Genomic DNA, 16,069 nt, shown 5'->3' with positions numbered 1-16,069 from the left:
TCAGGCTGCTTGTGAATATTCTGGATTCAAGTCTGAATGTATATAAGCTTGGAAAAGCATTGTTTCAGACAAATTTCCTTTAAAAGGTCTCACTCAAAGACTTGCAATTCCATATTATTTTAGTGAGTGTAGATTAGACATTTGGCCTTAAAACTGCATTACTAGCTTAGTGTGGTGGAGTGTGCCTTAGTTCCACTGACTATGTGACCTGAGGCTGAAGGATTGCTTTGGCTTAGGAGTTTGAGACCAATATGGGCAATACAGCGAGATCCTGCCTGAAACAACAAACAATTCAAACTATACCTCTGTGACCTTAAGCATCTTAGTTCTCTGCATATGGTATGGATTGAAAAAATATTTATGAAATAAATGCTACTAAATTGTTGCTCGTCTCATCCTACTGGAATTCTAAATGTCTTTCTGCTAACTTTTTTTATCGCCATTGCTAACATGAATGCTTTGTGCCTCAGAGATCTGGCGTACCTTCTAGATAGATCCTGCTGGATATGTAGAATCTATTTATTCATTCATTCATTCTGAAAATATTTAATGAATTATACATTCTAGATACACTGAATACTGCTTAATTCCACTGGTTTTAAAACCCAGAGGAAAGTCTGGAAATGAATAGGATTATTTTTATTTTGCTAGAATATGCTTTGAATTTTTAATTAGCACAGAAAAGCTGGGGGTTGGCTATGATAAGAAACCACTAATTTAAAAAAAAATAGTTCAAGTTCCCATTTAAAATGAGTTAGCACTAACAACATAGAAATACTGCACTTGGATTGTTTGGCATTGATCTTCTAGCATACTCTTCTACTGCCTAGTTCCCATGGAACCTCAGCCAGGGGGCCTCATTTATGTGTCTAGATTTGAGTTTCAGAAAATACCAAGGATTGATGTGGTTTTAAATAGGAAGAATACATAATCTGTTGTCCCAATTGGGTCAATTATCAGACACTATGGGGTGCTATTAATACATATTCCAGGTTAACAGGTGTAAGTGGGACTCTCTAAGGCAAACAGGGTCCTGTAGTCACCCGATAAGTAGGAAGGGACCAAAGTGAGAGTCAGGAGCGGTCACACACTGGCTGTCTATATACGAGTCATTTCTATTTATAGCTATACTCAGATGGAATAAACCCCATTGTCCCCTCAACTTCTACTACTCTCTGATTACACGGAAACAGTCACGTGGCATTTTTTGCAGCATCTACAGACCAAGAGACAGTTGTCTGGACAAGCATATGAATTCTCCTTCCTCCTGCTTTCAAATTTCCTGGTTACAAAAGTGTAAATCATATTTAAAATAAATCATCACTTGCTTGCTTCTAGCTTGGCAAAGCTTTCTTACTCACTACCTAAATGTGTTGAGAAGAATTCTGAATATCCATCTGGGTCCAGTAGAGAGCAGGGTCCAGATCAATCATTCGTGTCTGCTGGTGTTGTGGGAACAGAGGGAAGCAGGGAGAAAGAGTGGAGCCTCAGTGTGTGCCATATGGGGCTGGGCTTATGGTTCTGAATAACAAAACAGAAATCTTATATTTACGGTAAATCCACTGTGTTGAGAGCTAGCACTGGGTCAGTCTCCCTTGGGAAGAAGTTTAGAAGTGTTCTGAGTCAGACGCTAACTCAGAAGTTTCCTTCTAACTCTCAATGTCTTTCCTTGGCACTCAAGAAGCAGAAGAGAAGCTCCCAACCCCAGCTGCATGGTAACCTCAGCAGGGACTCTGGGACTGGATTCCGGCTGTCAGGACTTTGGCCCTGCTCTCACCATGCTCCGGGTCAGAGGGTACGAGGTGCAGCCAGGACAGAGAGCCCCTAACACAGAGACTACAGTGGATACCCAGGCCTCAGTCTTGCCCTTTATTGAGGCTGTTTGACCTTGGCTAGGTAACTTCTATCTCGGTACAGAATTTAACATGGGCTCGTGGCCATCTCTAACTTACATTTCAGTGATTGATAAAACGAGGAGGGGAAGAATCTCATGCTGTGCTAACACCAACAACATAGACAGGCTCCGTGCAAGCTGACTGTGGTCAACTACAACAGTCCACAGTAAATGACCAGGAAAGACATGCACACCACTCTTCCACGAGCAAACAGCCGCAGTCAGCTTGAAAGAGGCAGCAAATAATTCTACAACGTCACTGCTAGACCCTTTCGTCCCACTTGTTCACTAAACAATTTTCTGAACACTAAACATCCATGGACATAATTTATTACTCCCTGGATCTCCTTTTCATTGCTTCCATTTCTCTCTTTAGCAGACCTTTTCACATTCTTACTATCAGTAGCTCAACATCTTACCTGAGTGACAGCAACATTGGTTCCATCGGTGACTTCCACGCTCATGTTGTAGACCGACCTTTGCTCTGCATCCAGAGGTTTTGCAATGACAATTGTCCCAACACCCTTCTCTGCATCAAAAGAGCTGTCAAAATTCCCCCCTGATGATTTCACAGAAACAACATGAAATTAGCACATCTGAGAAGGTATTAAGTGTCTGGAGGCTTACATCTTTACAGGGTGTTTTTATGTAGATACATATTCTGGCATATCCCTATGGCTCAATTTCATAACTCTTAAATGGGACCTTACTACTTCTAACTTAATTAGTATTCAAAAGCCTTACTCTATAAGCATAACAAAGGACCCCAAAACCAAGGAATTGTAAATAAAAATGCCAGCATTAATGTAAAACTCCATAAAATACTGAGAAAGCTAACAGCCCCCAAACCCTCCCAGCTACCATGCTGCAAACTTCAGGAATTCTTGAACTTTTTCTCTGGTAGAATACATTCTCAGGAAAAACTCTTCCAATTACAATGAACACAAATGAGTTGATACTTTCAGGTCTATTCTAGGATTGTTGGTAAACATTTGGCTGGTAGGATTCAGAGTCCCTCAATTAAGTGTCAGAAATAAAATTATGAATAGAGCAAGATGAGAAAAATTTTAAAAAGTGAATTTCAAATGAAAAAGAGTCTCTCTGAACATTGGGACAGTCAGAGAAATGTTTTTGGCATCTTGGCAATGTAAATTAATTCTATAGCATGTTCTGTTGGTTTCACAGGAGCAACATGAAATCCTAAAATCAGAGGGGTATTATATTGCGGATATAACACCAGTGAACTTATAAGACAATTTACACAAAGTTTTAGAAAAAAAAATTGTCTTTTGTCCTTTTGTCTTGAAAGACATACTTAAGATGGTTAGAATTGGGATCATTTTATCTCTGAACAGAAGTGTCACTTACAAACGTCCCCAAATTAGAGACCTTTTTAAGGAAGAGAAAAGATAGCGGTCTAAGTGTTGGAACAATTTTAATTAAATGTCAGTATATGTTCACCAGTGCTATTTATTTTTGTCAGGAATTGCATGTGTGAAATACTTTTGATTTCAGATGGTAATTTTATATAACTTTAGTATGTAGGGCAATGCATTTATTGAATTTCATATTTTAGAATAGAAAAGCTTGGCTTTTTTTACTTCCTACAGTCTTGGGATTTTATTTTTCTGGTCATTTAACAACACATTTTCATGATATTACAATATTAAGTAGGCAGATGAGTGAAGGGGGTAAAGAGTCACATCTGAATTACTGAAATCTGTGCTACAGTGAAAAATAAACAATTCGGTTTTTTGTTTTCTTTCTAAAAATATAGGCATGTATAGTCTAAGTACCAACTGCTTGCAGCTACCATGTTCACATAGGATTCTTTAATTACTGGAGAGGATATAATTGCCTTTAACATTTAATTAAATCTGTAGAGATACAGGGGTACCAGTGAGTTGCTTGGAGATAATATATGTTCCCAAGTTTCATCTAGAAGAGAATCATCTTCCAATTACTGTCGTTAATTGATTTACCGAGAGCCACTAGAATCTAACTCCAAAGAAGAGTTCTGAGGACTCGGAAGAGGGGGTTCCTAGCCTGAGAAAAGAAGCGGGTCTTAGCGTGTGCTTTCTTGCTTTGCTCACGGAATAATACAGGAAGCTGATCTGGATGATGGGTGGCTCCAGTCATCTCAAGTAGCAAGACCGATCATTTACCTCCAAGAAGTAAATGCTGGGGAAAACACAAAACAAAACCAACACCTTTGCCATGGAAACCCTCAAGGAAAGGTAATAACAACCTCCAAAGCCATGAGAAAAAGACAAGGCTACAGCTTCTAAGCTCCTTCTGGGGGATCTTAGCTCCTGGTCTCAGTTACAGCTCAGCCAGCAGCAGACGGTCGGCCCCTCCCTTTGCTGCTCCCTTTCCTAAGGATGAAGACTGAGAGTTTTCTTTAAACTGCGGTTGTTCTGGAGGAACAGTGTTCACACTCCTGAGCCAGCTACTTAGGAAAGTCACACATTTCAGGGTCAATAGAAGAGAATTGTGCAAATTATTTCTCATCTGGAAGATGAGTGAAAACGGAGCTGAGAGGCAAGAGGAGCAAAGGAGTCCAGTTTCAGTTCTTGCTCTCACTGGCTGTGGCCCTTCAGAGCCTGTGCAAAGCACACTCTCACCTTCCTGCATAGGGGTATAACATTTGAGTATTTATGTGTATTTATGTAGATTATATGTGTTTTCATAAGTTCTGCTCTTGTTAATATTTTGGCAACTTTTGCAAATTTGTTTTTATAATCCCCTCGTTTCCTCTTTGCCTACATATGCCATGTTTGTATTTGTTTCCTTCATTAGTTTTTGCAGTTTAAACACTCTTGATGAGATACTTTTGATGTCATAGAAGAGACAGATTATTAGCATCCTTGGTACATTTTCCCATCCACCAATGTGGCCAGCATACTATAATACTCATTTCTAGGACATTTGCTCCTAATTAAGCCAAGATTTCATTTAAATCAAAATCTTCCCAAGTTTCCAAACGAATTTCTGACAAGGGACATAGAATCTAGACCAGCAGTTCACCATCAACCCCCACACAATTTAATAACCTACTCTTAAGCATCCTATTTCATAAATGACTCCATGCCTTCCCCCAGGTCTTGTTTTTCCAAGCTCCATTTTAGCCTGAAAGGTGATTTCAATTTTGTGAGAAAACAAGTCCAAATCATCTGGGGTGAGGCCATTAATCAATACAAGGAGTCCATCTTCGCTACAGCATTCCGTTTAGGTAAGATGTGCTTCCTCAGAGCCAGTAACAGAACATGCAAAGCCAGAGTGTGCTGGGTGCAACAGCATGAGGCCAAAGAAAACGTGGGCAGAAAAGGACACTGCAGAGCTGGCCCGAGTCCCAGCAAAGTGGGGTTCAGAAATGTCACAGCCTGTGCATTGCTGCGGGGGTGTGCGGCAGAGATAGTTAAAAGCGAGGTTGTGAACAGCCCACATGACAATAATTCACTTTAGGGACATTTCTCTTGAACCATTGTTGATCAAGGCAGGTGTCATAGAGTAAAGGCAGAGCGGAAGAGGCATACTGAATTTCTGTTATAATATTATAAAATTTAATGTATCAAGGAGGGGCCCTGGAAAGACTCTAGAAATGGGACATGGATAAAAACACTTGGAGCTAGCATCTACTGCTCAGTTCCCTGGGGTATAACGGAATAAAGCTCTTTTGTAAAGGTGGGTATCCCATTTGAGGTTTGAGATTTATGGATTATATCATCTCTCCATCTCAAAAGGTAGGGCACACCTGACGGAGGAAAAAGGGCCTGCTGGTGCCATCTCTGTCAGCTTCCAGGTTCTTCCTCTAGAAAATAACTCGGCTCTTGCACGTGTAATTATAAAAATACCAACCCAAATCTAGTAGTCACCCAGGGGGAGGTGTGACTGAGGAGCTTCCAAAATCCTGAGCAACTGCATCTCAATGAATGAAGGGAGCCGTGCACAAGCTGTTCGTTCAAGTTCAGCATGTACACCCGACTGAAGGAAAGGCAGTCGGTGCCAGTTACGGTGTGATCATGAATAAATTTCTGCCTTGGAATGAAGCAAGCACACAGCAGGCTGATCTTTAAATGGCGGGCTGGAGCTGGAGGGCAGGAAAGAGTGGCAGGAAGGGGGAAAGAGACCTAGAATTTACTCCAAGGTTCCTTTTCTTAAAATAATTAATATGTGAAGTATTTTTAGACTTTTATTATTTTGCTAAAACTTCCTCAGATATGATTCCATAAATGACACTGTTGCCATGGAGAAAATAGGGTCCTGTGTGCGATACAGTTAGAATGGGAGAGATGAAGTGGTTGATGCCCACCGCCTAGCTGCACAGAGTTTACCCCGATGGCGGAGCTGCCTGGTTAGGGTGGACTGAGCTCTGAGGTGTGTCCAGCCTCATGTGGCGGAGAAGAGCTGTGATGGCCGACAAGGCCATGACTGGTCTTTCCTAACAAGGTTTTTCAATGAGGCTGGCTTTATCTTGATGTCGTCTAGTTTATCAGTTCATGTTGTTGATTACCCAGTTCCCAAATAAATCACAGGCACAAAAAAATTAGAGACTTATTTAAAACTCGAGATTTGTTTCTTTCTTTTTTTTTTTTTTAAAAAAAAACATTTAGTAGAGTAATTGTCGTTCTCAAGCATTAATTGGAGGATTATATTATGTGTCAATTTCACAAGGTTGGACACACCTGGCTGAGGATGAAGCTACTACCAGCGCCGTGGGGAAGAGTGGCTCACCTTCTTGGCCCAGACCTGCATGATCTGTGGCTGCGCAGGAGACAAGGTTACAAAAGGACAGGTGGAACCTGAGACTGCAACAGCTAAGGATTCCAAGTCAGAGATCTACAACCCACTGAGGACCAAGGTAGCCTTCGTCTATCAACACAGAAGGATAGTTGAGAGGCCAGCACAGAGGGCCGGCCCTGAGAGATTCCTGCTAATATTGGCCTTCTCCTTCCTGACATTGGGTGAGGCAAGTCAGGAGATTCATGTGCTATCTGTATGCAAGGTAAAGCGTCTATTTGATTCAGGTAAAAGCTAAAAACTGGAGATCAGCATGCCTCAATTCTTAGCACAGAGCTGGTAATGATGGCGGCCTTTACAATTCAAATATTTGCCATCAGGATGAGATTCTGGGGCGAGCTGAGAACCAGATTGTCGGCACATTGGAGGGTATGTAAATGAAGGGATGGCTGAGGGGAAATCGGAGCCTCCTGAGAAGTGTGAAGATCCATGACAAAGCCACAAAGGATTGTGGGTTATTTTTGTTCTTTTCCTCTTAACAAGGAGAGGGAGCATGCTGTGTGTTGGGCTGTTCAAATCCACAACAGCTGAATTTTATTCTGTTTCCTTTTAATTACAGCTCTCTTAGCTTGGTTATAAGTAGGGCTTGTTTCTGAGAGCTGAAGAGAGTCTCTCGCTACAGAGAAAGCCGTCTCTTTGGAGTCAAGAGAAGGCAAGTGTCTGGGCATGGGGACAAAGTGCTGCTCCCATGGAGTTTCTGTGACTTTGGGATCCTGTCAGAGGCAAAGAAACTCATGGAAGTCTGGAAATGTGCAAGTGAAAGCAGGCTGTGGAGGGGAGGGGAGATTAAAGCATTTTTGTTGTTTGACTGAATGAGGATTCGCCATGCTGAGCGGTTTAAAGCGGTATGTGCCAGATCAGGATGGTGTTTCCTGGGCCTCTCAGTGTGTTCTTCGTGGGTGTCTGGATGCACAGGGTCTGTGGTGGAAACACCGGGTGTACTTCACAAGAGTACTTGGGCAAAGCCTGTTGGAACCTGAGGCTTTATTTCAGATCCACGTGAACCTCACCTATCCCACGCTAGTCCCTGTATTTCTGCACAGGTCATGGGTAGCATTAAATACTAAGGAGTATTGCCCTCTCTTGGTCCCATCTGTGCTAGTCTGATCAAAGATGGTGCTTAGGCAAGGAGGAAGGGAAGACTCACAAAGGAAAAATATGCAAGAAAATTTGACAGTAGGACGAAACACCTGAAGATGATAAAGCAAATGAAGGGCTTTAAAAGAAGGAAGAGCGTGTCAGCACACTGGGTAAAATATGACTCTGGCAGACGAGTTGTGCTTTCAGGAAGGAGACTCGGTAGAGGGCAGCATCTCTACTGAAAGCCGCCAGAACCTGGGAGAAAGACCCGATGTCCTCCAGTGAAGGAAAAAGTTGGCATCTCAAGACACTGTTGGCGGGACGTGAGGATGGGAATAAATCATGATCTGTTTGGGCAGAAGGCCCAGTAAGTTCAATTTGTAGAAGAAACTTGACAAACTGTTACCAGATTTACAGAGAAATGTCCGCGATGGAGAAGTCCAGACCAATGTACAGAATCCCAGTCCTGGGATTCTTCACTGAAAAAAACCGTTCTTGCTCATGCAGTAGAATGGATGAGGAGGTAATCTAGGGAAGAGCGCAGTGCTTAGAAACACGGAGATAAAGAGACACGAAAACTAAGGCCATACTTTGCATATCATTCCTGAATTATATTTGGATGCCAGGAAGTATGTTCTCTGTAAACTCCTCTTTCTCCTTGAACTAGCGAGGCTATTGTGAGTAGTGTACAATGGGATGTCACACTGACTCTGGGCAGGGCCAGGAGTCCCCAGCAGGGTTAGCATGGTTGCCAGAGGCATCCCCAACAGTCTCTGTATTCTTCAGTCACTTGAGGGTGCAGAATGGCGATGGGACAAACATAAGTAGAAACACACAGTATCACTGAGAACACAATATGGAAAGCCTGTGGCCGCTAACCTGCATACTTGTGGAGATGCCGAAGAACTGCAGACTGGCCCGAATAATTGATGCAGGTGGCTGACCACACTGAGCATCTGAGAAAGGCATGCTGGTGAGATTTACCATTTATGGGCAGCCTCAGGTAAGTGGACAGAGGTAGGATGCTCGCCCAAGGGACAGGGAACACTGTTATCCAAGAAGAGATGCTTGCAAACTGAGCTGGTAAAGGAATGGGCAAAGGTGTCGAGGCAGGCAAAAGGCAGCTCCCAGGAGGACATGTGCAATGCTTCCTTGCATCAAGAAAGAAGAAACTGAACAACCGCTGAGATGGTGGTAAGATACTTCTCATGGGGCCAGAAGATGTTCCATCTCAAATATGGCAGCAGAGATGAAGAAGGAATTGAAAGGATGGTCATATGAAAAAAAAATGGCAAGATTGATGTCAATTAAGTAAAACAAAGATACCCTATGTTTTGCAGAATAAGATGCAGAAGACAAGCCCTTATTTGTTGGGAGTTCAGAGGACTCTTTGAGGTTTGACCGGGAGACAGAACATTCTTTTACTATGCTTCATTAAACCAGATGTGGAACCTCCTAAATGCCTTCCCCAGACCCAGCTGTTCTGGAGGAGTAGCTGGTTCCTACCTATGCTGGCCAGACATCATGATTCTCCCACACTGGCGCTCTCCCGGCTACTCCACTGCTCACAGAGAATCGTGGGAAGCCAGCTCTGGCTCAGCGCTGATCAGACCCTGGCAGGCACGCTCGCCCTTTCGCTGACAACAGCCTGTTTTATTTCCCCGTCCTGCACACGTTTCCTCTCCAGTGCTCTCCCTGCAGGTTTTGTGGAAAGGCTGTTTTGCCCTTTTCCTTTTGCAGCCTGGCGTGCTTGCTTGCTTTCTTTCAAGGAATTTAAAGGTTGGCTCACAAGGACTGCCCTGCCCGCTTCCTTCCATCTGCTTTCTCTATTCAGGGTGAGCGGAGGCTTGCTGGCTACACGCGCACATCTAGGTTCTGCTTCCTGCCCTTCCTCTTGTGGACAGCAGCCAGGGGACTCTCCTGTGGGGTTTATAGTCTGAATGCCACTACTGCTGAAAAATAGAGGGGCGGGAATACATTTTCATTTATTTTCAATTGGAAAATTCCCAGTTAAATAAACTAACCTACAAAAAGATAAAAACAAAACAACAAAAAGCCCACATACCTCAAAAGCAATGGAAGAAAATCAAAACAATCCCCCCAAACCCCAAACCCATTTAATCTCAAACAAAGAAGTCATTGGATACGGGTAATGAGATAGCTGTTAGAGGCATGTATGAAATCTGTGGGCTGCATTTCAGTCTGTCACAGGCAGTTATGAAAGATGTAATTCAATTTGTTTAAAAAAAAACGTAAAAGGCAGATTGGATAGCTGTATTTTAGCAAATGTGTTTGCACTAAGGGTACCTTCTGTTGAACAGTTCTGCCCACAAGCTGTCTGTAGAATATAGAACATCTCTCGAGCATGCTTGCCACCTTGAAGCAGGGCAGTCGGGAGCAGAAAAAAAAAAGAACAGAATGCAGAAAAAAAGGTGAAGAAAAAGAGAGAAATGAAGGACAGCAAGTCTAGTACCATCAATACATTTAGAAATGAGATTAGCCAAGTGTGACAATAGAATTAAAATGACACACAGAAAGACATTAAGTTTGCAGTAAATAACATACTATGGAAAAATCCAGCCAGAGAGCACTTTCTGTTCAGCTTAGCTACAGAGTTGGAACGAAAGCACAGGTCGGTTATTCATTTTACTGGCTCTTTTTCATTTCAGCACTACTTTTAACCTCAGGCTTCATTGATAGGCTTTGATTTTTTTTTTGCCTTTTAAATTATTTTAAAATGTATTAATTTATTTGTTTGGCTAGTTCTTTCAAACAGTAAAGTTTATTTCCTGATATGCTCTAGAGACTTCAACTTACCAATGATGTCAAACCACAGAGGGGTGTTGGCTGGTTGCACAGACACCACCCCTACAATCTCTGTCACTCTGTCACTTTCCATGACTGTGAAGTTGTAAAATGGTTCATCGAAGGTCAGCGGGATAGGTGAAGGTGGGGGCTTCTTAATCCATTCAATATGGAGGCGAGCCGTGGAGGATTTCTGTGGCCGGCCATTGTCCACAGCCTTGATCTACTCACACACGGAGGGAACACAGAAAGATGACTTAGCGCTGTGTCTGTGGAAGTTTAAATCCTTCACTAACACAGTGTGGAGCTAAAAGACCATTTTCTGCAGTGTCACGAGAAGAGTGGTATCCTGCTGAGAGTGAACTCTGGAATGGGAGCAGATGATCTGTTTGGGAACAGGACTCACACTCCCGTTTGCCAGAAGCCAACTTTTAAGATGTAAAACCATGAAAAATAAATGTTGTCCCTATGACTCACAGTGTTTCAGGGGCAAGAGCGATAGTTTACGTGAGTGAAGATAGCTAATTTGATTTGTCTCAGCATGACTCTGACGTCACCTCTAGTGAGAGCTGAGGGGAACTGAAGTCCATGGGACTCCCTATTTGTGTGGTAGCATGTATGGACATGTGCATACACTTGTGATCATGTACATGTAAATTTATGGATGTGTAAGTATATCAGATGTGTGCACATGAATACATGCATATGAGTGTAATTTTGTGCATAGGTACTGAGTGTGTGCATGTTTGAGTCTGTGCATTCATATGTGAATATGTGTAAGTACAATCTATGTGTGCATGCATATGCATTTATGCATGTGTGATGTACACATGTGTGAGCATGGGTATGAGTGTTTACAACATACGAGAATACATATGTACATGTGTGGGGATATTGTGTGCATTTGTATGACCATATGCATGTGTGCACATATGTATGAATGTATGTATGTTTGTGTCCCTGTGTGTGAGCATATGATGCCGTGTATGTGTGTGTGTGTGTGTGTGTGTGTGTGTGTATCACAGCTTCTTCTGCTTTACTCTAGATACATACTGTCCTTTATCTATAGCACCTAGAGAATGATTTAGGGCCCAAGATTTGTGATTGAGAGTAGAGGCGGAGGAATTGGGGAAGGTTTGCTGATAAGACCCATCAAAGGAAACTCATTATTTAGGACATCACCCAGCAAGGTAAGAGTTCTCGCCTGTAACTGGTTCCCAGAAAGCAGCCTTTCACCGCTCCTTCTGTGCTCTCCACATGAGAGATCTGCTGATCCAAGGAGTAGACATGAATAAGAGGGCTCGCCCTACCCCACTTGCTCTGGAACTGAATCTTACCGTCAGGATGTCATAGCTTCCTGCTGTGAACTGCTTTCTGGAGGAGACCATGCCAGTTTTGGGGTCAATAAAGAATTTTCCATCATCATTCCCATCCACAATACTGTAAGAGATTTCTGCATTGGGGCCTTCATCGCGATCAAATGCAAAAGCCCTGTAAATGGGTTCTCCTCTCTTCTTGCGGTCACGTTCTGGAAGCTTGATCTGGTAGACCTTCTCTGGGAACTGGGGCTTGTTGTCATTTTCGTCCAGAACTTGAACGACCACCCAGATCGCTGACTGTTTTGGAGAAGTCCCTCCATCTGTCACTGTCACCTGAGTTTGGAAAGGGAAAGGATGATGCAATCAGGAAATCTGTATATTGTGATCTACTTGTCCTGCCCATACCACACATGTCCCAGTTACACACTGGGCCATCTCTGTTCTTCTGAGTACCACTATTTATATAGAATAGACCAATTTCTCATAGTTAACACGTAAGAGAGTGAATGCCTCCAAACCAGCAACAAAAGTCATTGCTGGAGCGACAGTGGCAAAGCAGAGCAGTTTGTAGTTGGTTTCTGCTGCTGAGCCATATGCCATGTAACAGTGACTTTTAAAGGCAGAATTTATTTGAGTGTGGAGCCTGGGGGAAGAGGCTAATCCACTCTCTGAGGTCTCCCCGATAAGCACTAATAGCCTAGTCAGTTCACAAAGTCCCTCTTTGTGATGCCACCCCCTGGGATCGTCATTTCTACATAGGAATTCAGTGGGGGCATCGCAAAGGAGAGGACCACAGCAAGGGTTTACCGTTGAGTACAGCAGAGAAGAATAGTTGAATTTGCAAACTTCAGACTATATAAACTAGGTGAATATAAAATATGCCTTCCCAACAGACACAAAATACATTATACAATCATTATTATACATTGACCCGTGAGGGCTTCATCAAATCCACAGACAAGGCTTTTGCCATCCAAGCTCTCCTCTCCTCTTTCTTCCCCATTATGCTGTGAGCTGAATTGTTTTCCCCATGAAGCTCAGGTGTTGAAGCCCTGCTCCTACGTGGGCCTGTTATGCAAATGAGATCCTCAAGGAAAGGGGTTAAAGGGTTGAGAGTCCTGACCTAACTGGGTTCTTTATTAAAGATGATGTCTGATGTCGCATTTCTCTCTGCCATATAAGTGTATAGTAAGAAGGTACAAATCAAGAAGAGCCCCTCACCAGAAGTAAAACCATGTCAGAACGTGACCAGGGACATCCCAGTCTCCTTATTATATCTTAGTGTTTGTCTCATCCTCAGATTCTGGTTCCCAATATATCATTAGCAGGTGGGGTTTGTCATGGATGTGATTAGTGTCCTTAAAAAAGAGGTTAAGAAAGCTTGCTCGTCCACTTCTGCCACCCTAAAACACATCCAGAAAGTTCCATACGTGAGGAAGGGTGCACAGTACATGGCTATTCACGGGCTCTGTGTTTGTGCGATCAGTTTACAAGGGGAAACACCTTAGAGTGGAAATTTGTGAACAAAAGATGTGCTCACTTAGAGTTGCAGAGCCTGGGAAGTTCACAGTCAAGGTCCCAGAAAAGTCTGTCTGTGAAGGCCTCCCTACAGAAAGAGCGTTCTAGATGCGCCTCTGATGACGGACGGGTATAGACAAGCCCCACTGACCTTTTTAAAATAACAACACTAATTCCATTATGATCTAACCATACTTAATGGTCCTGCCTGCTGATACGGTTGTACTGGGCATTAAGACTATGAGAAGACAAGCATTCAGACAAGAACAGGGAGAGTAGGGCATCCAGCTTCCCGTTCTTACTTCTGGGGAAGGCTCCTCCTGGCTTGCAGACCCAGCTTCCTACCTTCTGCTCCGAGGTGTCTGGTGTCTCTTCTTTTTATCGTTATGGGGCAACAAGAAGAGCATGAAGTAATTGGGTTGTGATACAATGATACATGATTTATAATTCACATAGCATATTTTAAATAAACTTAACAGTTACTACAACATAACGGGAATAATGGGGGGAATCAAAATTATTGGAAAACAGATTAAAGTTTCTTTTTCAGATAGAATTGTAATGTAGTTTAGCTTCTCTTACGAGCTGCCTGGTAGGGTAGCCTTAACAGACTCAAGACAGATTTCTATCAAAGTTCTTGCTTTTGTTGAAAAAAAAAAAGGAATGAATGCAGTTTTCTTCCAATGTTATGTTCTCTGTTGGCTTCCTGGGCTGTGCGAAAGTACCACTGAGGCCAGGCGTGAACCCAGGCTGGACGTGGGCTCCTGGGTCCGTGAGTCCTGAAAAGCCATGCTGTCCTGCTCAGTGCTCAGATTCTACTCCAGGAGAATTGTGCTGGCCCAGACTGATTTCCTGGCTGCTCAGGGGCTCCGCCTCTTCCCTGCCCGAGCAGTTCTTTTCCAAGTCAAGGCAACTCTCACTCTTGGTGTTTTCACTGTGCCTCAACCTCCTCTTCACTGACTGCCACTATGTACCCTTCAGAGGGCTCCGAGGCCAGGTAGCTGAGGAAAGAGACCCTGCTCACTGGAATATCCCACCAATTAAGTAACAGCTCGTGTACTACACCGGCTCACAAACATGCTCTCAGGTGCACCAAGCGGGGAGTGGAGCAAGGTCCATTGCCCTTGGGACATCCCCTCCCCACATGATCTCACCTCCTCACCCACAAATACAGCTGCTACCTCTTTACTGGAATTCTCTAGTGTGTATCTTTTATCCCCATTTTCCAAAATACTGTAGCCAGTTACTAGAAATTCATATTAGACCACTTGTATGTACCTCCAAAAAATCAGAAATAAGCACTATGACTCCAAACGTCTTTCTTCTATATACATGTTCTCAGTGACACTATATCTTGGGAGTATACTCCAAAATTCCCTTTGTCGAAACTCCACATCAAATCAAACGTGGTCCCTTGTGAGCTCCTTCCAGGCCAAGCTCCGCTGCTACACTCTCCCAGGATGGGTCTCCCTTCCCTCTTACTTGGTAGATTACTGCAGCCTCCTAATGTCTGAGGAGTCAGACTTTGTCTTGGTTGTGGAATGCCAGTTTTTTCAAAGGGGTGACCATGCTGCCGACCTGCGTGAAACACTGCAGAGCTCCCCAGAGGACAAGGACCTGGTCTGCCCTCACACACTGTCCTCACTGTGAGGACAGTCAAGTTTAGGGGCCAAGAGCTTGGTTAACATCCCCATTCTGTTAACCTATCTTTCTCCAGTGCTCCTGCCAGCACACCTGACTTGGTTTAGAGAGCCATTCCTCTTCTTCAGATCCATGGGCGTGCCCTTTGACGGTCCTGGCACTGTCACCAACCCGTTGTATGCACAGAGCCAGAACACAGTTGTCACTCTGCACCGCAGGTCTGTCCACAGGCTGGCCTGCACTCAGTCCTCCCGGCTGTGACTACCTTGGGGTCAAGGGCAGCTTATTGACAGCACCATTCTGGCCCCCAATTCAGATCAAAGTAACAAGTGAATGTTGTCAAAACTAGGTTACATGCATGCATCTTTACGACAACAAGTGGAAAGAACATTCTGACATGGAGGCATCTCGGAGACCAAACATGTTTTCCACGTGCTTTGTGGTATGAACCATGGATGAACCATGCACTCTGAAGTTTGTTCCCCTACTGCACCTCTGAAAGCACGGCCAGCTCAGGACCTAGGGAACTGCTTTTCGGACAGTCTCCACATGGTGCTTCCCCAGTGGGTGTTCGTCTGCAATCTACTGAAATGACTGATTCATGTGTTCACCCCTTGTCATACTGTGAGCTACTAGAGGCTGGGACTTACGCCTCCTCTTCACTCTCCTGGAGCCTAGGGTTCTCTGGTGCTTGCGGTTATCAACCTCAGTTTCAAATTCTCATGACTGCTTCTCTAAATACCCTCCTCTACATTGCTATGTTCCTTCCTGGAGTGTGGGGCCTTGTCCAGTGATCACAAGAATATCTGAGAACATATTTACTCCATCTGAGCTGGAGAGTTAAAATTTTTCACTCCTTCCTACTGTTAACTGATCATAACCAGCTATCCCAAAGCCAATATATTTAATATCTCAAACCCTTGTTTGAGGAGTCCATAGGAGCCTGCATGTTCTACATTTGCCCTTGACACTGTAACATGTTCTTACTTTTTGGTTTTGTTTTATGAGCTTA

General features: G+C 43.5%; 1 protein-coding gene across 3 annotated transcripts in view; it reads right to left on the bottom strand.

Moving 5' to 3' along the window:
* Fat3 (FAT atypical cadherin 3) overlaps nt 1-16,069 on the bottom strand; it is a 459,541-nt gene that overhangs the window by 108,022 nt on the left and 335,450 nt on the right. For all 3 annotated transcript variants that reach the window (XM_085689898.2, XM_087905857.1, XM_085689900.2), the window contains exons 4-6: nt 11,917-12,231; nt 10,592-10,802; nt 2,314-2,453 (exon numbers count right to left, since the gene is read on the bottom strand). In XM_085689898.2, the coding sequence (XP_085546024.2) occupies nt 2,314-2,453; nt 10,592-10,802; nt 11,917-12,231 (666 nt within the window). The remainder of the gene's footprint in view (nt 1-2,313; nt 2,454-10,591; nt 10,803-11,916; nt 12,232-16,069) is intronic.

Source organism: Myodes glareolus, chromosome 4 (genome assembly GCF_982192425.1).
Source record: "Myodes glareolus chromosome 4, mMyoGla1.1, whole genome shotgun sequence".
Classification (NCBI taxonomy): Eukaryota; Metazoa; Chordata; class Mammalia; order Rodentia; family Cricetidae; genus Myodes; species Myodes glareolus.
Note: the sequence above shows the minus strand (reverse complement) of the source record. Positions and strands in the feature narration are given on the sequence as shown.